This window comes from Ambystoma mexicanum, chromosome 11 (assembly GCF_040938575.1).
Source record: "Ambystoma mexicanum isolate Mex_15411 chromosome 11, UKY_AmexF1_1, whole genome shotgun sequence".
In the NCBI taxonomy this organism is placed as follows: domain Eukaryota; kingdom Metazoa; phylum Chordata; class Amphibia; order Caudata; family Ambystomatidae; genus Ambystoma; species Ambystoma mexicanum.
Genome location: NC_090934.1, coordinates 1,297,616,662 through 1,297,642,685, shown reverse-complemented (window position 1 = coordinate 1,297,642,685; position 26,024 = coordinate 1,297,616,662). Strand labels below are relative to the sequence as shown.

General features: G+C 42.1%; 1 protein-coding gene across 1 annotated transcript in view; it reads right to left on the bottom strand.

The window, feature by feature from the left end:
* Positions 1-26,024, bottom strand: part of FBN1 (fibrillin 1) — a 643,598-nt gene that overhangs the window by 142,545 nt on the left and 475,029 nt on the right. The window contains exons 48-53 of the mRNA XM_069624792.1: positions 24,933-25,052; positions 18,121-18,246; positions 16,182-16,331; positions 14,964-15,029; positions 13,222-13,338; positions 11,796-11,915 (exon numbers count right to left, since the gene is read on the bottom strand). Of these exons, the coding sequence (XP_069480893.1) occupies positions 11,796-11,915; positions 13,222-13,338; positions 14,964-15,029; positions 16,182-16,331; positions 18,121-18,246; positions 24,933-25,052 (699 nt within the window). The remainder of the gene's footprint in view (positions 1-11,795; positions 11,916-13,221; positions 13,339-14,963; positions 15,030-16,181; positions 16,332-18,120; positions 18,247-24,932; positions 25,053-26,024) is intronic.

Below are 26,024 nucleotides of genomic sequence, written 5' to 3'. Positions count from 1 at the left end.
CCCTTAGCGCCATGGAGCTTTTAACACCCGCTTTTAGCGGGTGTTAAAATCCATGGCGCTAAGGGACCATGGAGTTAATTACGCCACCGTAATTTACGGTGGCGTAATTAACGCCTTCCCCACTCCCATTATGCCCTATGGGGCAAAAATGGGAATGGGGAAGGGTAAATGGGGATTGGGGACTTACCGCCCCGCCAAGGTCGGAATGGGGCGGTAAGTCCGCCAACCACCATGGCGTAAACGTAGTTTACGCCATGGTGGTAAAGTGACGGCCCAGGCGGTAACTTACCGCCTGGGTCGTAATGAGGATGACTCTTTACAATCTTGAAGCATTTTATGAAGCTTTGGCCCACATGCAATCCAGATGTTACAATGGGTTGCCACGATCGTTCAACCCTTTTCCTGTCCACTTTAATGATGTTTTGGAAGGCTTCATTTATATTTCGGGAATTTTTATTATGCGTGTCAAATGTTACCCTGATCATTTGAGCAATTGCATGACTACTTTGGAAAGTATTTAACCTTGTATCCTGTGTGTCACTTTGCGGTAAATCTTCCACCTTCTATTGTATACTTGTGGGTATTTGAGAATGTTTTAAGCAACATTTGGTAATGATATTTCACAGGCACTCCATAGGCAATTGCCTCTCAATAATCCTCTCTGGATGTTTTATCCATAATGGTGACATTTCCTGACTCTATTTCTCGCTGCTATAAACAAACATTGGACCTTACTTACAAAGCGTTTTCCAACTGAATTTCCCCTTTATAAAACGCTTTGCTGTAAATCAGGCTCATTGTCTGCAACACCAACACTCTTTGGATTAATAAACATCTTTAGACTGAATGGAACTTTCCCTCACTGACGAAGACACAGACACACAAACACACACACACACACACACACACACAGACACAGAGACAGACACTCACACGGACATACACACACTATCACTAGTGGTTGAATTGTGGTTTTAATAAGTGATGTGGGATTTTCAAGTAATAATTCTGGCATCACATTGGTTGTTAATGCTGCAATGGCTGATCTGAACAACTAAGAGCACTTTGAACCTAATGAACCTGCATACAATGACTCTACTGAGATGTGATACTAATATTATGTACTCTTTTTATGTATTTTCCTTTTTCTCTACCTTCTTTTTCTTTGCAATGTGTTACCAGTGTTGTGTTCTTTATGAATAATGAATGATTCATGTAAAACTCTGCAGAACATTTCAAAATATTATTTGCGCATGATAACTGATGTGAATGTTTGTCCAGGAGTACAATTGCCATTAGACATTCTTAAAAATGACCAAGACTGGTCGAAACACGTGTTGGCTTGGGCAAATATTTTATCTATCTTTTGCAACCACAACACAAGGCCTGTATACAAACAAGAGGTTATGCTCAACTGTGATTAAAATAAAAGCTGCTTTTTTATGACAATAAGTCTGACGATGTTTCAGGATATGCGCAGTTGCACTGTTGTACACACTTTTTTGTTACTGTTGTATAGGCTTTTGGCTTAGCCTGTTATACACATAACTAGCAGCTGTCCACAGTAAGAGAGACTGCAGAAACATTATTATTTTTCCAAGGCGCAGCTGAGCCTGGTTTGCCCAAATACACACACACTTGCCAGCTCCTGTTTCTTGTTACAGTTTTACTTATTTCAGTGTTAAGAAACATGCCAGCCTTAGTTGTCATGCGCAGACCATTACATCACTTTAAAGAGAAAATCACCACTTAATTATACTAAGAGATGCACAGATTACATTGTTCAAATTGTGAAAATGCAACACAATCACGAAGTGAGACATGTTTGTCATTGATTGGAGCCAAAGAATCATCTTTGTACTTTCTTAAATAATGCCTTTTCTTGTTGACTCTTTTCTCAAAGATTTTCCTCATCCTATTACTGTATACCTATTTTAATTCTTAGTTTGTCGATGTTTAGTCTCTATTGACATATTGCCAACCTTTGATCTGCTCCAGCCAATAGCAGTCTCATTTGAGACAGTCTGAATTCTGTATGTCAACCTTTGCTTGTTAGAACTGTGTCAGATGTTGCGGATCTCAGGAGTTGATTTAATTTGTTTTGGAGGAGCTGGTTGCAGGCATAATTGGTGCCTCTCTCAAGTTCCGGCGTCATCCCAGTCCGTACTTTACTGCCAAGCGAAGGACACCACATCATGCTCACCATGAGATTTTAGAGATGGTGGAGCACTAACAGAGGAATGGCGTAACATCATGGCTCTCTTTTGAGCCAGTCCATTCATGAGGCGAGACAAAAGAGGTCTTGTAAGGCAAAGAATGTGGCCAATCCAGATGTTGGCTCTACTCTTTAGCAAGCGACACATAATTGATTTGTGAAGATGGGCTCGAAGACAGACACCTGGTTTAAATCAACCTGTTGCTACATCAGATTTATGCTCTTTATACATAATTTTCTCCCCTTAAGAATGTCCAATACTAACGTCTTGGGACAGAAACATGTTGGGATAATCCACTGCAGTAAGTCATTTTGCAGGGAGAAAGTCTAAATATTTTTTCGATTTACGTTTTCTTTGTGCGTACATTAGTTCACTATGTCACTTGGTGGCGGTTTTTGGTGATGTTAGACAGTGTGAGAATTATCGGAATAGAAATTGTGATGATTCACTCCAGCAGGTTATTTTTCCGTTGCTTTGTATATTAAATAATCTGAATTGTTCTTTGTGATATTGTACACAAATGGGATACGGATGATCCGGTTTTAACTATTTATCAAAAATACATTTTCCACGTTTCGCATCAATTGAATAATTAGTTATAACGTTTATTACAGATGTATATTACCACTCATGTATTTGGAATCTATTGCAGCTTCCGCTCTCCCCTTGTTATATTGATTTTTACAAAGGTTCAGTATTAGAGAACAGTTATTTATCCGGGTCCTTCTACTTTTTGGGCGTAGCCTCGCTCCAGGGAGCCTTTCAGACAAGGCAGACGAGGTTGAATGATGATATCCATTCCAGTGGGAACCAAAGGATAGTGTAGCTTTCAATACGCAATATTAATGTTCCAAGGCTGAGTTCGGGTTTTGCTGCTGTGTTTTGACACAGGTTGTTACTCCAATCGGCTCATGGCTAGTTATTGGTGAACTAGGTTGAGGGAAACTCCACCACCTGAATTTTGGGTAGTTTCAGGACTCAGAAACATTTTCAGAGATTCAGAGATGAGAAAGTTTAAGGTTTATCCATGGTCAGACCCTGCAACGGGGGAGGGCTGCCATCAGTCAATCATTACTGCTGTGAAGCAGTCAACATACGAGTGCATGCAGGACCTTGTAACATGTTATGGCCATTTAGACTATTTTTGTGTAAGTAAATATTGCAAATAGCCATTCATTTATTTCTGTGCCAATGTGTATGTGTCAGGTACTGTTAGGATACAGTGACATAATCTGAGACATTAGGTCTGGGGAAAATTAGTATAGAAAGGTTTTTGGAAGTTATTATGAGTTTAATTTTAAAACAGCCAATTTTGCCCTTAACATTCATTGCAGTCTATGGAGAATGCCCCAAGCCAAGATGGAGGTCCTCAGTCTAAGTTCTGATTGGCTGGTGATTGTTTATAGGGAAGACAATGAACATTCTAAACTGCCTTTCATCGTCTTTGCCCAGCTGAGAGGTCGCGTATTAAGCTGCTCCTGCTTAACTTGTTCAGGGGTTTCAAGTTTCAAGCGGTCGAGCGGCTTATTTGGAAAAGCAAACAGGAATCTTGCGGAGATTCATTTTGGCACTGAACAGGAGTAAGAAGATTTCGAGTTATCCAAGAAAAAAGAAAGGTTTCAAAGACTCTCCACAAGATAAGTCCTTTTAAAACTCAAGACTCTTTCTATAATGTCATTGTAGAAGATTTAATCTGATTTTCAAGTTCATATGAAAAATATTTATTAAGAACTTTATTGCTGTCGCATGTTTGGCTTTGTTACGCTACGTTTTCTATCAAGCGCGTGGTTTTTCCGTTAACAGAAGCCTGCGCGTGAGAGACTTCGCTTGAGTATCTAGCGCGAGCTCTTTGGTGTCGCGTGATACTCTTTTGCGTGTGTTTTTTACCCGCGGTTGAACTTCAGCGCGTGTGCTCGCATATTGGATTAAGCGCGTGTGGATTTTTACCCGCGGTTTGTCGTCAGCGCGTGTGCTCGCATATTGAATTAAGCGCGTGTGGATTTTTACCCGCGGTTTGTCGTCAGCGCGTGTGCTCGCATATTGGATTAAGCGCGTGTGGATTTTTACCCGCGGTTTGTCGTCAGCGCGTGTGCTCGCATATTGGACTAAGCGCGTGTGGATTTTTACCCGCGGTTTGTCGTCAGCGCGTGTGCTCGCATCTTGGACTAAGCGCGTGTGGATTTTTACCCACGGTTTGTCGTCAGCGCGTGTGTTCGCATCCTGGACTAAGCGCGTGTGGATTTTTACCCGCGGTTGAACTTCAGCGCGTGTGCGTGCTTTCGTTTAATCGCGTGTGGATTTTTTCTGTGGTTTAATCTACAGCGCTTCAACGATCTTCACTCAGTTTGGATCCCTATGCGAGTTCAAGAGATTTCTACGTGAGATTTTTGACGCAAGTTTCAAGAACTGTTAATTTAAGTAAAAACACTCTAAAAAGAAATAAATACTTTCCAGAAACACTAGAACTTCCATTTACTTTTAATGAACTTAAGACTTTGTTCAAGCTTCTTGAGTTTAAAGAAGATTACCTGCAAAGTTAATTTCACATTCATGGACCTACTAAGAAGGCTGAATGATCGTTGAGATTCAAGTCAACTAGTAAGGAAGTCTAGTCAGCTTATCACTTCTCTGGGCATATTGTAGAGAAGTTCCAGGTATGGTTTTTACTTTATTTGGTAAAGGATATTGATACTTAAGGTTAGTATAGTGCCTCATGAATAACAAAGTGTATTATATGTTTATGTTTTACCACAGGTGAAGAACCAGCTAGTCTTAGCTTCCAGCCTTATGTTTGTTAATTTGTTCCTTCCCCCTTTCCCCTGGAAGTGAGGTAAACTGAGCAGTTTATAGTATCAGCTCAGAGTGCCACATTTTGGGTGGATTGTCGGGGGCTCAGCAGCTTCTGCAGACACCAGGATCTCAGCCTGACAGAATGAAAGGCCTATAAAAAAGAAAAAGTCTGCCCAAGCTGTATGAACCCCGACGAGACAGCCATGGAGGCGTTGGGAGAAATGGTTAGGGAAATTAGAGAAGAGTTACGGGTGGCTCATCGAGAATACTCAAATCTTAATAAAAGAATAGATTAGTTAAATTTAAAGGTAACACAAATACAAGAAAAGGAAGTTTCGGAAGGTGCAGGAAACCCACCTGAGCTAGTGAGAGTAGGGGAAGAACAAGAACCTAGACTTTCAAGGGAAGTGGTGGGTGGTTTAGGAACTTTAGTTATGCCTGTTCCTTTGGCTGCTCCTGAGCGTTTTTTGGGAGATCCGAGAAAGTTTCAAATTTTTCAGACTCAGTGTGAATTACATTTCTTAAGTCGTCCCGAGTTATTTTCAACGGATGCTTCCAAGGTCACATTTACATTATCTTATTTATCAGGAGAAGCATCTGCGTGGGGAAGTCTCTTGGTGAGTCAAAAGAGTTTGGCTTTGAATAATTATTCCCTGTTCCAGGCCGATTTTAAAAAGATGTTTGATAAGAGACAGGTATCTCTAGAGGTAGATGGAGAACTACTGGAGTTGCGTCAGGGAGGAAAGGAGTTGATTTCTTATATCACTCAATTTAGAACTTTAATTTTAGAGAGTAGATGGCCAGAGGAGAAGAGGGCTTCCTTATTTTATCGGGGCTTAAAAGATGAATTGAAAGATGCTTTGGCTGGTGTTTTGGAACGACCAACTACTTTAGATGCTCTAATTGATTTGGTGGTTCGGTTAGATTTTCGTTTAACCGAAAGACGTTTAGAGCGTAGACGTTCTCAGGGGGAAGTTAGGTTTCCAGGAAGAGTAGAGAGATCTAAGGTTGAGGTGGTGAACAGGGAAGTTAAGTCAAAGGGAAATGAGCTGCAGAGTCGGGTGAGAGGTCCGTTGTCAAAGGAAGAGAAGACAAGAAGAAGGGAGAATAATTTGTGCCTATACTGCGGTAGGAGTGGTCATTTCCTTGAAAACTGTCCTTTTACCTCCAAGAAGATCTTCAACTCTTCAGGCAGAGTACAACAAGTTGCTAACACGATACTGACAGCTGTTCCTCATATAACTGTGAACGTATCCTTAATGTTTGAAAAGAAAATCTTAGGTTCTGGGCCAATTATTATTGATTCAGGGGCTACAGGAAATTTTATGGACAGAGGATTGGCAAAGAGTTTAGGTGTTCCTTTAGTGGCTAAGAAAGAAGTTGAGCAGGTAAGGGCAGTTGATGGTACATCTCTTTCTTCAGGTCCAATCACTCATAATACAGAGGTACTTGAGATGGAGTTAACTGGAGGTCATAAGGAAACTATCTCTTTTGAATTAATTGATGCTCCAATCTTGAAAATAATCTTGGGGATGCCCTGGCTTACTCTGCATAATCCTAGAATTGATTGGAGTGCAAGAATTGTATCCCTAGAATCAAATTTTTGTAAGGAACATTGTTTCTTAGGGAAAAGTCATGGAGAGGAAGAAAGATTTGTGAATTCTGTTTCGTTTTCACTTGCAGAAAGAGGGGCAATAGGTTTTGATGTTGGAGCAGTAGTGGGTGAACTTCCTACTTGTTATCAAGATTTTTGGGATGTATTTGATGAAAAGGAAGCTGGAGAGTTGCCTCCTCATAGACTGTTTGACTGCAGGATAGATTTGGAGCCTGGAGCTATTTTACCTAGCAGTAGGGTTTATGCCCTGACAGAAAAAGAGAATGACTATTTGAAAGAATACTTAAAGGAAAATTTGGCTAAGGGTTTTATTCGGCACTCTCAATCGCCGGCTGCCTCACCATTGTTTTTTGTGCCAAAATCTGACGGTTCCCTCAGAACTTGCATAGATTATAGGGCGGTAAATAGAATGACAGTAAAAAATAGGTATCCGCTCCCTCTCATCTCTGAGATGTTAAATCAAATTCAAGGTGCCACCATTTTTTCTAAATTGGATTTAAGGGGGGCTTATCATCTGGTACGAGTTCAAGAGGGGGATGAGTGGAAGACGGCATTTAAGACCAGATTTGGCCTGTACGAGTACCAAGTGATGCCATTCGGTCTTTGCAATGCCCCAGCGGCTTTTCAATTTTTTATCGATGAGGTTCTTCGGGAATTTCTTGATATTTTTGTTATTGTTTATATTGACGATATTTTGATTTTTTCCCAAAGTTTGGAGAAACACAAAATTCACGTTCGACAGGTCTTGAGAAAATTGAGAGAGAATAATCTTTACGCTAAATTGGAGAAGAGTCAGTTCCATACGAATTCGGTGGAATTTTTAGGTTTTGTGATCACTCCTAGTGGTCTGGAAATGAATCCGAAAAAGGTGGAAGCGGTTCGTGATTGGCCTATTCCAACGAAGGTGAAGGAGATCCAGAGTTTTTTGGGATTTGCCAACTTTTACCGAAGATTCATTGAAGGCTTCTCCAGTTTGGTGACTCCAATTACTCGACTTTTGAAGAAAGGAGTTCCTTTTGTTTGGGACGTTAAGGCTAATGAGGCTTTTAAAGTATTGAAGGAGAAATTCATAACTACTCCTATCTTAATTCATCCTGATACTTCCAAGCCATTTTTTGTAGAGGCTGATGCTTCCAATGTGGCAATGGGAGCAGTGTTGTCGCAGAGGCATAATGTTACTGGACAATTGCATCCTGTGGCCTACTTTTCTCAGAGGTTCTCACCAGCGGAAGAAAATTATACCATTTCAGATCGCGAGCTTCTTGCTATCAAAGCAGCATTTGAAGAATGGCGACATTTTTTAAAAGGAGCACGTCACACTGTGACAGTATTAACCGATCACCGAAACTTACTCTTTTTGAAGACAGCAAGAACTCTGACACCTCGACAACTAAGGTGGTCTTTATTTTTTGCAGATTATGATTTTATAGTTACTTTTAAGCCAGGAAATCAAAATAAAAAAGCAGATGCTCTGTCACGACAATTTCCAGAAAGTGAAGTTAAGTCGGTTTGTGAATCACTTCCTCTGATCGCTCCAGAACGTTTTGTTCTTGCTGGAATTGAGAAAGAAAACGAAATCTTTAAACAAGTACGAGAATCCATATCTGAGAGACAACTTGAACATTGGGTTCGTTTGGATCCAGCTCGCAAGATTAAAGATGGTTTACCTTATCTGGACGACAGACTCTATTTACTATCTATTGAACTTAGAGAAAAGATTTTGAAGGAATGTCACGATTCAGTTCTGGCAGGACATCCAGGATATCGAAAAACACTTGAGTTGGTCAGAAGACATTTTTGGTGGGAGAAAATTCGACAAGATACTCTTAATTTTGTTAAGACCTGTGAAGTTTGTGCTAGATCTAAGAACCTCATCGGAAAGCCTTCTGGGTTATTGGAACCGTTGCCCGTTCCACCGCGGCCTTGGTATTCAGTGTCTTTAGATTTCATCACGGATCTACCACTAGATAAGGGGTGTACATCAGTATTGGTTGTAGTGGATTTACTCACTAAAGAAGCACATTTCATTCCAATGAAGGGAGAGGTTACCGCTGATAGTTTAGCTCACAGTTTCTTACAAGAAGTAGTTAAACTGCATGGAATTCCCAGTCAGGTCATCTCAGACAGAGGGTCTCAATTTATTTCTAAATTTTGGAGGGCTTTCTGTAAGAGATTGGTAGTTGAGGTATGCCTATCATCCGGTTACCATCCCGAAACCAATGGGCAAGTGGAAAGGATAAATCAGGAGTTGGAGAAATATTTGAGATGTTATCTACAGACAGGGGAAGAGTGGGTAGATATGTTGTGGGTGGCAGAATTTGCATATAACAACTGTAGTAAGGATGCCACCTCAATGTCTCCATTTTATTTGGGACGAGGTTTTCATCCTCGTTTTCTTAGTATAGAGATCGATTATGATGCTGAAAACCCGGAAGTGGAAAAGAGACTAGAGATCATGAAAAGAAATTTGGAGAAGGCAAAAGGGGTGTTGGTGGAGAGTAAACAGAAATATAAAAGATTTGCGGACCTTAAAAGAAAGACTAGTCCCCAGTATAGGGAGGGAGATTTGGTATGGTTATCAACCAAATTTTTGAGAATTAAGGGAAGAAATAAGTTTTGCCCTCGTTTTGTAGGGCCGTTTGTGGTTGAAAGGGTGATAAATCCAGTGGCTGTTCGCCTTAGATTACCAAGACATATGAAAACTCATCCAACTTTTCATGTTAGCTTGTTGAAACCAGTGGTTAAAGGAACTAGATTGACACCTACTCCTTCACCAGTTGTATTTGAGGAAGATGATTCAGAAGAATTTGTAGTTAAGAAAATTCTGGACTCTAGAATAGTGAGAGGAAAGCTACAGTATCTCCTTGATTGGGAGGGTTTTGGTCCTGAAGAACGCACTTGGGAGAAAGCAAGTGATGTACATGCTCCTCATTTGGTTAAAAAATTCCATAAGAAATTTCCATTGAAAAAAGGCCCAGGGACTGGGCGTTAGAAGGGGGGTACTGTCAGGTACTGTTAGGATACAGTGACATAATCTGAGACATTAGGTCTGGGGAAAATTAGTATAGAAAGGTTTTTGGAAGTTATTATGAGTTTAATTTTAAAACAGCCAATTTTGCCCTTAACATTCATTGCAGTCTATGGAGAATGCCCCAAGCCAAGATGGAGGTCCTCAGTCTAAGTTCTGATTGGCTGGTGATTGTTTATAGGGAAGACAATGAACATTCTAAACTGCCTTTCATCGTCTTTGCCCAGCTGAGAGGTCGCGTATTAAGCTGCTCCTGCTTAACTTGTTCAGGGGTTTCAAGTTTCAAGCAGTCGAGCGGCTTATTTGGAAAAGCAAACAGGAATCTTGCGGAGATTCATTTTGGCACTGAACAGGAGTAAGAAGATTTCGAGTTATCCAAGAAAAAAGAAAGGTTTCAAAGACTCTCCACAAGATAAGTCCTTTTAAAACTCAAGACTCTTTCTATAATGTCATTGTAGAAGATTTAATCTGATTTTCAAGTTCATATGAAAAATATTTATTAAGAACTTTATTGCTGTCGCATGTTTGGCTTTGTTACGCTACGTTTTCTATCAAGCGCGTGGTTTTTCCGTTAACAGAAGCCTGCGCGTGAGAGACTTCGCTTGAGTATCTAGCGCAAGCTCTTTGGTGTCGCGTGATACTCTTTTGCGTGTGTTTTTTACCCGCGGTTGAACTTCAGCGCGTGTGCTCGCATATTGGATTAAGCGCGTGTGGATTTTTACCCGCGGTTTGTCGTCAGCGCGTGTGCTCGCATATTGAATTAAGCGCGTGTGGATTTTTACCCGCGGTTTGTCGTCAGCGCGTGTGCTCGCATATTGGATTAAGCGCGTGTGGATTTTTACCCGCGGTTTGTCGTCAGCGCGTGTGCTCGCATATTGGACTAAGCGCGTGTGGATTTTTACCCGCGGTTTGTCGTCAGCGCGTGTGCTCGCATCTTGGACTAAGCGCGTGTGGATTTTTACCCGCGGTTTGTCGTCAGCGCGTGTGTTCGCATCCTGGACTAAGCGCGTGTGGATTTTTACCCGCGGTTGAACTTCAGCGCGTGTGCGTGCTTTCGTTTAATCGCGTGTGGATTTTTTCTGTGGTTTAATCTACAGCGCTTCAACGATCTTCACTCAGTTTGGATCCCTATGCGAGTTCAAGAGATTTCTACGTGAGATTTTTGACGCAAGTTTCAAGAACTGTTAATTTAAGTAAAAACACTCTAAAAAGAAATAAATACTTTCCAGAAACACTAGAACTTCCATTTACTTTTAATGAACTTAAGACTTTGTTCAAGCTTCTTGAGTTTAAAGAAGATTACCTGCAAAGTTAATTTCACATTCATGGCCCTACTAAGAAGGCTGAATGATCGTTGAGATTCAAGTCAACTAGTAAGGAAGTCTAGTCAGCTTATCACTTCTCTGGGCATATTGTAGAGAAGTTCCAGGTATGGTTTTTACTTTATTTGGTAAAGGATATTGATACTTAAGGTTAGTATAGTGCCTCATGAATAACAAAGTGTATTATATGTTTATGTTTTACCACAGGTGAAGAACCAGCTAGTCTTAGCTTCCAGCCTGGTGTTTGTTAATTTGTCCCTTCCCCCTTTCCCCTGGAAGTGAGGTAAACTGAGCAGTTTATAGTATCAGCTCAGAGTGCCACATTTTGGGTGGATTGTCGGGGGCTCAGCAGCTTCTGCAGACACCAGGATCTCAGCCTGACAGTATGCAGCACCTGGTCACTCATTAGCATATGTGAGAACTTAAGTAACTGAAGGGGACTATTGTTTGATACTAATCCCAGTGCCATCAACCTCCCCTGTGGCCTGACACACAATTCCCCCTGATCACCTTGAAGTCAGTGAAGTCAATGTCAGGGAGATTGTGTAGTTGCTGCTGTCAGTGTTGCATATGAAGCTTCAAGTGCCATTGTAATGTCATCTTATGCCAGTTGCAGAAAAAGAAAGTGCTTGAGTGACAGCTTTAGTGAACAAGCAATGGAGACGGATAAAGGGGACAGCCATTTTCAGGAACATGATCTCTATGCCCTGTGAAAAATAGCCGCTGCTTTTCACATTTTCCACCCTCACAATTGCCCAATTAAATTGAAGAATTTGCTAGAAAACGTACATGTTATTGACTGCTGATGGATCCTGGATTCTTACCTTCACACGTCATCATTGGTCCGGGCTCAAAGCCTTCATCGCACGTGCACTCGAAGCCTCCAACAACATTCTTGCATGTGCCGTTTCCACAGAGGTTTCCCACCAGGCATTCGTCGATATCTGCAGTTGAAAAAGCAGTTATGTATTCATTTTTTGATCAAGCGGAAGACACCACAATCTGCCAGAGAGTTGCTTCAGGGTGCCCAAAATAATATCAAATAATAATAAATGTTAGTAAACATTACAGTAGGCATATTATAAATTATAGTTTTAGAGCCTATCACCAAAGGCTTTAGCAGCCATTTTATATTGAGCTACCAGCATTAAAGGACCATGCCCCACGGAAGGGATTACCACAATGCTGGGGACATCACTATGGCTCCATGTGACCTTGGACAGATAGACTGTATTGCTGTTAGAAATGTCCATCCATTGAACGCCGAATGCTTGAATCAAAGCATGGGCAGAGATAGGAGAAGACACTTCCTGCTTTACCACTGCAATCAAGGTAGCTTCTAACATTCCACTCTACTAATTAAGCTTCATAGACTTATTCTGAGGGACGTACCAGGGCCCTAAAGAGAGAGAGTTAAAGCTATGAGCACGACGAGGGTGTGTAATGTGGTTTATGGGCCAATAGTGCCCATTATGGTCAAAGGGAAGGGGTCTATGAAGTTTGTATATACCAATTTTGGGATGAGAAAATGATACGAGGATGCAGGACTATTGCCTAGATGGCTGCAGGGAATTGGCAGTGGGATGGGAGAAGAGGCTTTTTGGGGCAGCTGCGCTGTAAATCCCTTGTTGTTTCTGTCAGGTGCTGCCCAGGCAAGGATGGGAACAGCATCACGGGAAGAGTCACGGCCATGTTCCACTGGAGCTAGTAGCAAACCAGGGTTGAGGTGAGGAGTGGTGGGGGGCAAGGCTAGAGAGGACAGAAGTCCCAGGATGCATCTGCCAGCAACGACTCAGGTGAAGATGGGAGTGTGGTCAGCAAAAGGGCCGGTAATGATTGAAGTTACGGCCCTCATCTGTCAAGAGCCATCCAGGTGCAGAGTGGAGCTATGCTGTCAGCAGGGTCCACAGCGGGGCTCCTGCGATGACCGGCAGTGCGTGCTGAGAGCCCTAGTTGTTCAACAGATGACACAGTGACAACATGGAGGGAGCACTGCCATTGGTGAATCTCTGGCCTATACTGGTTCGCGTAGCTGGGGTTAAGACATTTGCTACATTCTCTCAGTGTTCTCGTAGACATAATGTAGAGTACAGATTTAAAGAGACAAAGACGTGTTTCAAATTTGTGAATAATTAAACTCCTACTCCAGAGTAATACATTAGAACTGTTAAAGTTTATTATGTAAAACTCAAAAGTATGCAGATATATATGATGTTTTAAAGACAAAACTAAGACCTTCACAGTACCCACCTATGCACTCCACTCCAGACAGGATGAATCCAAAGGGACATTCACATCGATAAGAGCCATCTGTGTTGATGCACTGCCCATTTTTACATCTATCCGGGTCTTCACATTCGTCCACATCTTAATGTAGTGAATGACAAAACAATGGAAGAAAAACACAGACACAATAAATAGGATTAGAGAACCTATATTTTCTCATTATTCTCTTGCAAAAAAATAATTTACTTGCTTTTTCCAGTCTTCAGGGAAATAATCATGATAACATAGAAGACACGTAGACAGGTTTTAATTTGGAAGTCTAAGAATTACTGCCACTCCCTTAAATTCACTTGATTTGTAGAGGTATTAAGATGTTGGAGGCTTTTCTAGAGTGAGAATTAAAAAAAGAGAGAGTGTGTGTGAGAGGGAAAGAGAGAGAGAAAGAGAGAGAGAGAGAGAGAGAGAGAGAGAGAGTGAGAGAGAGAATGATAGAGAATGAGAGTGTGTGTGAGAGGGAAAGGGAAAGAGAGAGAGAGAGAGAGAGAATGACAGAGAAAGAGAGAGTGTGTGTGAGAGGGAAAGAGAGTGTGTGTGTGAGAGGAAAGAGAGAGAGAGCGAGAGAGAGAGTGAGAATGATAGAGAATGAGAGTGTGTGTGTGTGAGAGAGAGAGAGAGAGAGAGAGAGAGAGAGAATGCTAGAGAATGTGACAGTGTGTGTGAGAGGGAAAGAGAGAATGAGAGAGTGTGTGAGTGTGTGTGAGAGAGAGAGAATGATAGAGAATGAGAGTGTGTGTGTGTGTGAGAGAGAGAGAGAGAGAGAGAGAGAGAGAGAGAGATGGAGAGAGAGAGAGAGAATGATAGATAAAGAGAGAGTGTGTGAGGTCCTTATTGATTTGAATGTTTTATCTATGTTCCAATGGGACGCTAAGGCACACAAATGTTGAAAAGTAAGTAATGATAAAATAGAATGCGAAAAACGATCAAAACATTAAGTAACGCGTCTAGAAAACAGAAATCTCATATTTGAAAATAAAGAATTAACACAAAAGCTGCATTTAAAAAAAAACGATCAGAGACTGGACAAAGCACAAAGGCTGGGTGTGCAACCACGAGAACTGCTTTTTCGTTCAGATAAAGTGAACAATACCTTCATTTAAGATGTTTTTTAAAGAAATCGGAAAGCTTAGAGGCAAGCATGGTAAGATTTAGGTGAACCATCATGTGTAGCCATTCAAGTTTAAAGTTTTGACTAAATTGAACTTACAATGTAACACATATCCTTTCTATCATTTGAGAATGATTTCAAGATGTTCGCATAGAACTGTTGCACACAAAAGATTACGAAAAACCACACAAACACACAAAAACACAAAGAGATACAATCTAAAACAAGAACAATGACATAATTAAAGTCACATGAGGCAGAAATGAATCCTGTATTCAGGATTGTACTGAATGAAGGCAGAGGGAGGCAAGCAGATGGGGTGGACGAAAAGTATGGGGGGAAAAGGGACACAGGAGGATAAGCCATGATGGGAAGGAGACTATCGTGAAAAGCTACAGGCCTGCAGTCTAATTCTGCAAATCCCATCAGGCTGATCCTGTTTCATGGGTGTGTGTCTCAGGTGGGCATGAGCTATGAGTGATAAGGGGCAACAGGGAGTGGGCAACTAATGGTAAGGTGTAAGGAATATGTGGAATGAAGGCACTGTGACACAATACCATAGGCTAGGCTGAAATAATGCAGTAAAAAAATATACACCTACCCAGGAGCTCATCATTAGGTCCAAAGCGAACTCCAATTGGAACTAGGCAGATCTGTTTGAAGGACTCTGTAAACAAAACACATGCATTGTTAAAGTCATACTGTGTAAAGGGTAATGATAAATAAGTTAGAATCTATGATGCATACATTGAAAATCTGCCATTTCGCGTGTGCCCACTACCGGAAATGTGTGCTATGGTGAGTCCCCTCTATTTGGCACGGCTAGTATAACATCAGGAATATTTGGTGAGAGAGTAAGGGAAATATTAGTTAGATGCACATGGCTAAATAAAATGTCTGCAGTCGCCTGCTCAATGGCTGCTCGGAATCCACATTTATGAAAAAGCATGGACTGTAGGGAAACTGGGCGATCTCCCAGCAAGAGGGCTTTTCAGAAAGACAAGCATGGCTAAGGCAGAGCCTGTGACATGTAAATAAAGGAAAACCAGTATTTTGAGTCACTGACCTGCAGTTCTAGTAAGAATGTTGCATAGAAGGCATTTTCCCTCCACACATTCCACTTAATAGCATGAGCTGTGTGAAAAGCCCAGAGCAAACCTTGGAATCGCTTACTTGTAATAGTGTGGAGAAAGAGAGAGAGAGAGAGAGAGAGAGAGAGAGAGAGAGAGAGAGTCTCCGCCACACCTATATATAGTCCAGATTAGGGGGAAATGTAATTTTTTTTAATTGGCTTTTGGTATTTATTGAGCATGAACACAGCTTCAGGGAAGCAAAGGAGTGTAGTACACTGTAAGGGGCTACACACATACATCAGATTAGGGGTCTGCAACTTGCGGCTCTCCAGAAGTTTTGGACTAGAACTCCCATGGTCATGCACCATTTACTATGCTAGAGCTGATGGAAGTTGTAGTCCAGAAAAAAAGAGAGCCAAAGGTTGCAGTCCCCTGCATTAGATGGTACCGAGGGGAGTGAGGCTGTTTTTGCAACATAGCATTTAATACCAGCATACCATTTAGTGTAACAGGGAATAGATACCATTTACGGTTAGCGGGGAAACAGGCAACAGTGTTGAAGGGGGGGCACTAAGCTAAGGGGGTGATCTTTAGTCAAAGTTCATCAGGAGGTTTGCTTGACTAGGTGGGTTCATGAAGGCGTGTTTCTTACAGGATATGTGTTATTGCGCCCATTTCTACTCATTATTTTTGCTGTGTGTGTTATTTGTTATAGGACAGATTACCAGCTTTTTTTTGCAACATACCATCGCCTTCCACTGGGCAGAGCTCACATGGGTCCCCCCATCCAGCTCCATTGATTGTACAGCAGCACTCCTGCTTGGAATGGTTTTTGGCTTTAGGTGCAGAACACCTTCCATTTTCAAATTTTGCAAAGCAGAAGCTTGATCTAAGATCTGCATTAAAAAAACAAAAACATTTAAACAACCTTTATCACATTCAAATAACCAAAGAAATGTGAAGCACTTTTATCCCTCTAGAGAAAAGGAAAACAAACTCTTATGTGACAGTCTACAACTACATTTCATTTAGAAACTTTTTACTAAAAGACCTTGACAAGCATTATGTAGAAAATGGTAAATCAAGTGAATTTACGAAATACAGTTTTACCAAATATGAAGTATTCTTGCAATCAGTGTGGTTTTTTCACCAAATAAGTGTCATAGCAAAATGATTATTAACAAGTTAATATTAACATTTGCCAGCTTTCGGAATACCTTGGATGATTTGTGACAACATTATCACCATTATTTCTAACCTTCTAAAATTGTTAACATTAGAACAGCTAATTATTATTGTGCTTAGAACTTGGAATTGTTAGACAAAAATCAAATTTGAATTAAATTTTAATTTGAATATAGACTTTCATACATCATACATGTTGTTAAAAAATATAGCCTTTTCACAAAATCTTTTGAACACGTTCTGAAAAAGCTGACTGTTTTATAAATGTATGTTTAAAATGTTGGACAATTTCAGCTTTCTTAAAAATGTTAAAGTTATATTATAGTTTGGAAAGCATAATGATTGTTAAAGAAAAATGTCCAAACATTGATGTTAGGGTTTAATAACCAAACAAACTTTTAGACAAATTATATACTCTTTCAGAGTTTTGAAAATGTTGCAGCTCTTTTTGAAAAGGTTGTAATTCTTCCATGAACAATGACAACTTTTAAAAAAGTTATAGAAGGGATCTGGAGCTTTAAAACAAGGCATTGCTGTTTATGAAACAGTTGTACTTTTTGAGGGTTTAAGAAAACCAAACTGCAACAAAGTTGTAAATATGATTTATAGCTATCATATCAACTAATTAAACACTTTTAAAGTTGTTACATGTAAGGAGAATGTGCTAAATAATAATAAAACACTTTTAAAGTTGTTACATGTAAGAAGAGTGTGCTAAATAATAATGAAACACTTTTAAAGTTGTTACATGTAAGAGAAGTGTGCTAAATAATCAATCTGAAATTTGATAACTGTATAAACTGGCTCAGACATGAGGTTTTCTTAGTGAAACAGGAAGTGGACATCTGTCTTTCTTAGAGAAACAGGAAGTTGACATCTGTCTTTCTTAGAGAAACATGAAGTGGACATCTTTAAAGGAGGTACCATGATTAAAATAAATCTTACATTATTGGGAGACTTAAAGGCTGCATTGATGGGTTCACTTCATTTTCGTTGATACTAGCACAAGTCACAATACCATACAGATTGTACTTTCTTATCTGCCTGTCCTAAAAGTAATTGAATTACTCATCACAAGTAAATCCCTCTCTAGCTCAGCAGAAACACTTGCAACTTCATCTGAGGAAGCATGGCATGAATGAGAGAGGCACTTTCCATATGAATATCACTCTTGTCAGTAAAAGGCAATCTATACTTTCCCTGCATTGCGGTCACAGAGTAAAAGTATTAACAAGAAAAATTGATTGACTTTTTACTCTTGTGACCTTACCGATCCCAAATCAAATCAGTTTTGTTATTCCTTCCCACCCATGTATGGCACTTTACAAACATTCAAAGTGTCAGGTAACATAGCAATAAACTTTACAAAATTCCAATGGTTCAATTAAAATAGTATTATAGCATCCTGGAATGCCATTTAGGATTAAGAGGAGTGCAAGCCTTTAAATTCATCTTCATTTTGACTGTGCTACAAGAATCCAAAAATGTGAATTTCCTTACCCATGCATCTTCTGCCAGTGGATGATAACGCATATCCGTCAGGGCATTGGCACGCAAAGCTGCCCGGGGTGTTGCTACATGTGCCAAGTGTACAGATGTCTGGTTCTTCTACACATTCATCAATATCTAAAGTAATAAAAATACAATGAAAAAAGAGAGAAAACATGATACAATTATTCATTGAAAGTAGTACACAATAAAGTGCCAATGCCCAGGTGAGAAATTGAAAATGTTTAACTGTAAATGATCTCATTAAGTATCACAGCCTATGATTGTTGGTTGTTCATGTACATTATTAGCTGTAAAAACAAGTAAGATAACTCTGGATTGTGGAAAGGAAATGCACTGTTAATTTTGGAGCACAGAACCGACAGTCTATGTTTACGTACATGGCAGTCTACCACCAGAGGTTCCAGTACACCGATGCCGACAGTACAAGACTGTCCATTGCAGGACGTTAGCTCTCAGCGCTGCTGTGCTGAGGGCGTAGCCTGTCCTGGCAGGATCTGCTCTGCCAGTGGACCTCATTTACATGGAGGCATGCCCCAAACAAATGATGACTGTCCTCAATCTCCTCAGTTTGTGTCATGCTCTACCATGTTCAACATCGGACGGAGGCAGGCCTGGAAACAGCCATAATTTAGACTAGATATTTACTGAGTTACATTAACATTAAGTGTTGTCCTTGAACCATCACGCATCTAATGCTAACATTGTCCTTTACCTGTGCAACTGAGACAATGCACTTTGATGAGTCTATTCGTATTGTTATTGTTTAACTATTCACGTGTGTCTAAAAAGTTTCCAAACATTGGCAAATCTGATTCCCTCTACCAGTAACACATCATCCATTGCAGACCTCATCTGCTGCTTCCATTTCAGCTACTAACTAAAAAGAAACTTCACCCATTTCTGCCTCTCACAGTAAATGACAAACTACCCACCATTATTTTTTAGTATATCCCTTTTAAAATGAATTGCAACAAGAGCAGGTAACTCCTCTGGCCCCATTTCTGTTCTGATGCATTTGAGTCTTTCTCGTTTTCTTGAAGGTAAAATAGTTGCTTCGACTATAAATTCAGCCCAATGGGCTCATTAATTATGGTGGAGCCAGTAAAAAGTGGCAGTAAAGTGGCAGTAATTCTGTTACTTTATTGTCACATTACAGAACCACCGTACTATCCGTTTCAGAGGTAAAATGAGGGTGGGCCTCCAGTAAAACGCTGGTGGTAAATCATTCATATAGCTCTACAAATGGCTGTCCTTACCACAGCAGAATTACCGCTCATGGTGATTCCCAAAAATTCCCCATGGAAAATGGGAAATAAGACAACCATGATATATGATATGATAATGTATTCATATTGCGCTCGTACACAAGTGTTTCAGAGCACGACAGGGCAAGGGAGGGGAACAGGGGAGAACAAAAACAATGATCTTACTAGGCCCAGTGACATTGAGAATGTGCAAGTGCATGGGAAAGGGGAAAAGTGCATGGAAAGGGGAGAGTGGAAAGTGCGTAGCAGTGGAGAACATATAAATAATAATAAATAAAAAATAAATAGATAATAGAGGCAACAAACAGTGGTAGTGCAGCCAGCAAGTGCTGTGTTTAAAAGAACAGACTGGGTAAGTTTGATAAGTGCGTAAAAAAAAGAAAATGGGGGGTGTGGAGAACTGTATGGGTACAGATAAGGGGGGGCCGGGAGGCAGTGCAGGAGGGTGGCAGGGTGAGCAGGTACCTGGGCCCAGGTGACAGAGGGTGGCCAGGTGCACAGTGCCAAGAGAGCAGTTCAGCAGGGCAGAGTGTGAGTGAAGGCAGAAGCAAAGAGGAAGGTCTTGAGGAGCTTCCAGAACCAGAGATGGTTCTCCTCAAGTTTTACAGTGGCAGGGAGGCTGTTCCAGAGGGAGTCCCCAGCCGAAGACAGGGATCTACCCCCAGCTAATTTCTTTGAGAAACGACTGACCCTGGGGGAGTTAGAGGTAGAGGAGCAAAGAGCTTGAGAGGGGAGGTATTTGCAGAGGTATAGCTGAAGGTATCTTGGACCCAGGCCCCAGAAAACCTTGTGGACAATGCAGAGGGTTTTGAATGTAATCCTTGCATCCACTGGGAGCCGTGGAGAGATTTCAGAGCTGGAGAGATGCGATCCCATGGCTTGAGGCCAAGGAAAAGTCTTGCAGTCCTGTTCTGGATTAGTTGCTGAGGGCGGAGAGTAGAGGAAGATAGATTTAGAAAGAGGCTGTTGCAATAGTCCAGCCTAGAGAGAACCAGAGCTTGGGAGACAGTGAGCTTCTGGGGGAAGGAGAGGAAAGGTAGTGTACCTCTGAGGAGGTGCAGTAGGACATTTGACTTTTTAGAGACCTGAGAGATGTGGGCGGAGAAGGAAAGTGTGGAGTCAAAGATGACCCCGAGGTTCTTAGCCTCGCATGTGGGGCTAGGAGGAGGGCCAAGGGAGGCCGGCCAGAGAGTGAGGGGAAAGGATGGTGAAGGTGTGCCAATGAGGAGGATCTCCGTCTTGCTGGCATTCAGACAAAGATCATTGGCGGCACACCAATCTTGAACGCCAGTTAACCAATCAGAGATGAGAGAGGGAGAGGAGGTGGCCGAGGGATGCCTGAAAATGAGTTGAGTATCATTAGCGTAGCACTGGAAGTGTGAGCAGAAAAGGGCAATGCACTGGGCGAGAGTTTCCAGGTATTGGTTGAAAAGCCAGGGTGAGATGTTAGACCTCTGGGAAACACCACAGGTAGAGAGGAAGATAGATGATAGGAGGACCCAAGTTGGACCTGGGAGGGTCGATCAGAGAGGAAAGAGGTCAGCCAGGCCAGATCCTGATCAGTGATACCCAGGTTATCACGGAGATGGTTGAGCAGAATGGCATGGTAGACCGTGTCAAAGGCAGAAGAGAGATCGAGTAGGATGAGGACAGAGGGAATGTTAGAGTCAAAGTTGGAGAGCAGATCTTCACGGATGTTCAGGAGACCAGTTTCCGTACTTCTGCCAGCTCTGAAGCCAGACTGATGCTCATGGGGACAGCCAACAGAATCCGAATTAAGGTTTAGCTGAGAGATGGCCAGCTTTTCCAGGAGTTTGCCCAGAAAGGGAGTTATGTAAATAGGGCGATAGTTTTCCGGACAAGAGGGATCAGCTGTAGGTTTCTTGAGAAGAGGATGCACAAGGGAGTGCTTCAGAGGAGAGGGGAAGGATCCTGAGGCAAAGGAGTGGTTGCAATAATCGGCAAAGGCCAGAGCGAGGGTGTCAATGTGGTCCTTGATGGTTTTGGAGAAACAGGGATGAACCTGCTTTGAAGAGGCCTTCATACATCGGACTTGTCTAGCAACCTCATCAGGGGAGAAAAAAGGAAAGGATGAGAAGGAGGGTGAGGGAGTGGTTGAACGAGGGTCAGCAGACTCAGACTGAGAAGGAATAGGTGGGGTGGGGGAGGGGAGGAGAGGGTGGACCGGATGTCCTGGGTTTTTGAGATAAAGTGAGAGGCAAGGGCATTGTAGAGAGCCTGGGAGGCAAGAGGAGGGGTAGAGACTGCAGCAGGGTTGGCCAGCTCCTTGCAGATTTGAAAGAGTTTGGCCGAGTTGTTAGATGCCGCAGAGACACAGGCTTGAATGTGGACTCTCTTCTTGGTGCGGACAGAGAGTTGGTATTGCCTTTGGAGCAGGCGACCTCCATTTCCTCCCAGCCACCCTACACTTACGTTTAAGTGTAGTTAGGTGGGAGTCATACCAGGAATTGTACTTGGCTTTGGACTTAAAGCGGATCCTCATGACAGGGGCCAAAATATGTAATCGCGTGGTAAATTCACGGGACTGAGTGGCAGTAACGGTAATCTATTTTGGTGGCAATTCTACAGAATTACAGCTGAATTACCACCAAAATGTAAAATGAGGCCCACATGTCTGCCTGCCTGCTAGACAATTCCATGTCATAATATCATCAAGCCAAAGAGAGAATAGCTTACTAGCAACCCCATAAAAAAGGAAGTCCAAGCATAATATTCATACTAATTACACTTCACCTGATGGAAAAAAGATACATCTCCTGATTAGTTCAATGGGACTGTATGAAGAATATTCCAATTGGTTTTCCAAAGAAAGCTTAGTGGGGACCCACTGTGTCCCCTTACCCCCATTTGAACAGGGCTTTCTGTCTTCTCTCTCTTCACCAATAATACTCACTCTGCCAACTGTTTTTTTGCACGCTCTATTTATTGGCTTTTTCTTTTGACATGCTTGATATTTTGCATTCGTTGTTTTGACCCTCTTTATTTCCCACTCTAGATTTTGAATGGCTAGTCTGGTCAGTTGTCCGACGTCCCTATCCTTCAGGTGGGGGAAGTGAGACACTGGTGACTTGGCTGATCCTTCCATTACCTAATGCGTCTCCAGAGGGTGGATGAGGTGGGTTCCAGCTGGCTCAATGTCTCCGCAAAGACCAGGTAATGCCTTCATGGGGGTCTAATTGCTGAGCACAACACTGCCACAATTAACACATCCTGGTGAAGCTTGCAGGTAAAGAATTAAGGCTTTGCAAGTCTGAGGAGGTCACAAACTATGAAGAAACTAACAAGAAGTCTACCATCAGGCAAGTGAACAACGGGCAGAGCCACAGCAAAGTAGGGGAGCGGGGAAATACAATGGATTTCTACATCAGGGAAACATCCAAGATTGCACTGCACACCGCAGTCACATTTAACATTTTCCAGGCCCGCTCTAACAGTCCTAACTGTCCTAATGGAAGGGCCCAATACAGAGACTCTACTAAAAATACTCAAATATCCCTGAGGAAACTCCTGTCAGGGGTGAGAGTGGTGACCCAGCCACTAGGTAGGGGAGGTTAAAAGATAGCATGGAAACAGGTAGAGAGACTCCTAGAGGAGGTACATGGAAGGGGAGCTTTGGGAGGGCAATGCTTGATGGGAGAGGATGCTGTGGAGAAGACCCTGTGCTCACTTAAAGGAAGGGTGCAAGCCACCCATAACTTGGGGTCCTGGAAGAGAAACATATCCTGGAACTGTATGCCACTGACCCCCTACCTACAGGTAAATATATGGCTGAAGTCAGAGGCTATACACCAGTGACCTTGAGGTGTAAGTGAATAACCTGTGGGAGGTTAGGTGGGGGGTGGGAATACATATTACCAAGATGTGCAAAACCTCTGTGAAACTAAGGTCAACCAGGGGATCTGTTGAAAACCTGTTGTGAAGTCATAGTCCAGGAGGCAACTGGTGTGAAACCAAGGTCAAGAAGAGACAAATTGTGAAGACAAGTTTCGGGAAGACCAGCTGCAAAACCTCTGAGACGAGGTCAAGTTCCAGGAGGGACCTGTTGTAAAACCACTTGTCAAGCCAAGGTCAAGAAGGGAGCTAATGGGAAACCCCTGTGAAGTCACAGTCCAAATGGAATACAGCATAAATTCAGTTAGTTAGTTGAGGTCTAGGAGGGACCAGTTGCAAACCCCAACTCCAGGATGGACCTGTTGGGAAAGCGTTGTGAAGTGAAGGTCAAGGAAGGGCCTGTTTCTGAAATCCAGGTACAAGAAGGGACAAACCCAGAGAACACAGGGCTACTGGAGGTACTTAGTGAAGAGATTGATTCAAGAAAAATGATTACTGAAAAGACCGAATTAAAAAAACTGATCGGAGATTGCTCAGAGTGACCTTTCTAAATCGGACTGTCAGCCCCTGCGACACACACGAGTGTGGCCAGGGCCTGACAGGTGCGGCCGGGCTGGAAGAGGGGAGATGGAGGTGCCCAAGGGGGGGAGGTGTTGGGGGGGGCAGAGGGGTGTGTGTGTGTGTGTGTGTGCATGCAATGTTTGGAGAGGGAGCGGGTAAATGTAAGTGTGTGCATGTTTGTCTGCCTGTTAGTATGTAGCAGGTGAGGGGTGGCACTGGAGAAAAGCTTTTGACGGGGCGGGCGGAGTGGTAGGAAAAGGAAGATTGGGAGGAGAAACCCCTTGATTTAGAAAGAATCTCGCCAGTGTGGTAGGGAGATCAGATGTGTGGCGAGGGATTGGTTGGGGGTCATGTAATGTCATATTTCTGCATATTGAGGGATGCACAAAATCGATCAAAAACAAATCAGTCTTTTTTGTGTTTGGTCTTCAATATGCAGAAATATCACATCGAACCCTAGCACAGAAGCAACAGTGACAAGTCCGAAGAAAGCCTAACGAGAGGTGGAGACTCCCGGAGGGAAGTGTGAGGAATACACCCGTGAAAGCAGGAGACCATAGCTAGAAGGAGCCAGTCTGAGTAATAGCAAAAGGGCTTTCCAGAAGAATACTTCTGGCTATAGTTGTTTACATTTTCCAGACAAACCTTTCAAGAGTACTTTTAAGACTTTCCGTTGGGCCAAATGTTGGAACTGTTGTGTCATAGAATAGGGTTAGCCATGAGGCTAAATGACTCAATAAGATTTGAATTTGAACTTATCACTGGCCAATTTCCTGCTGTAGACTATGGTGCCTCAAGGGGGACAAAGCCATAATTAGTTTAGGGACCAGGTGTCAGACAACTGAAGAAAAAAAAACAGATGTGTGATGGGATCCCCCATAGACTGTTTTGTTTAGGGCATAGCTCATTTGGGTAACATCCTTGAAGACATGTATCCAACTCGAGAAACCTAATGCTAAGAAAAATAAAACTGTTTTGTGATCCTGACAAATTGTGTCAGTGTATCATTTACTCGGCCTCGCTGCACCACCCAGCAAGAAACTGACGCAGCCTGGATGGGTTCCCATAGGGAGCCCTGCAAGTGTTACCTGATTTGCATTAACATGAACACACTGAACGTACCTTCGCAATTGTCGTTCTGCAGAAGGTATCCAGGGGGACAGATGCAACGGTATGTCCCATCCAAATTCTGGCACGTTCCTGGTGCACATTTACCGGGATCCACTAAACATTCATTGATGTCTGAAAAACACAGGGAACTTGGTTATCATTCCAGCATGAGGATATATATATATATGTCTTTCTGATCTTTGAATGGTGTCATGGCACAGTACATTCTGAATTAGCCCCATAAGTCACTTCGAGGCTATGTTTTAACATTCCTTCCTAGTATGAGAAAGTGTGTTCTCGTAGTTGTAATCCAAGCAGAATGTCCTCCAGCAGCAAGGCAATCACAAGGCTTGGTATACAACTGTCAAGCATGGAGAAGAGTAGGAAACAGTACTTCTCCTTCTATGCCCCAGCTTACTGGAATACCATCCCAGCTGCAATCAGAACTACTCCAGCATTCCTCCGATTTAGAAAAGAACTAAAGACCTTGCCTTTTAGGAAAATGCTCTGTATGAAAAATGGCAGTAACACAATCCGGATATTGATGTTAGACACAAAAGCCCCTCCCTATACATGTATGTATGGTTTTAATAATTCTTTCATACCATTTCTACTTTTCTACGGTTTACTGTGATATGACTGGAAATAAAACAAATCTCAATAGAATGTTTTTTTTCTCCCCCTTTGACCACAGATATATCTGGGGGAGACACCCGCAGCCTTCCCCCTTTGCCCTCCACATTTTGTATTCATTTTACCCCCCACCCTCCTCCCCATATATATGGGGTCAAATTGGGCATACCAAATTCGGTCTTTTGAGATTCAGTCTTTTCTATATCAGTCTATTTGGGTGTTTCCCTTTAGTACTATTGGTAAAAGATTTTTTGGAACATAATGAATGTTTAAAATATTAACATGTTATTAAAGCAAATGGTGCAGCAGGGGAAGCATAGATTCCCAAGATTCGATAGATTTCTGGGATTCCTAATCCCAGAAATTGGGCATAATTGCTTGGGGTCTTCGATACCTATAAAATACCCTGATGTCTCTACGGTTTTGTTAACAGATGTCTCTTAAAACCTTCCTTGACAACTTTGTTAGCCG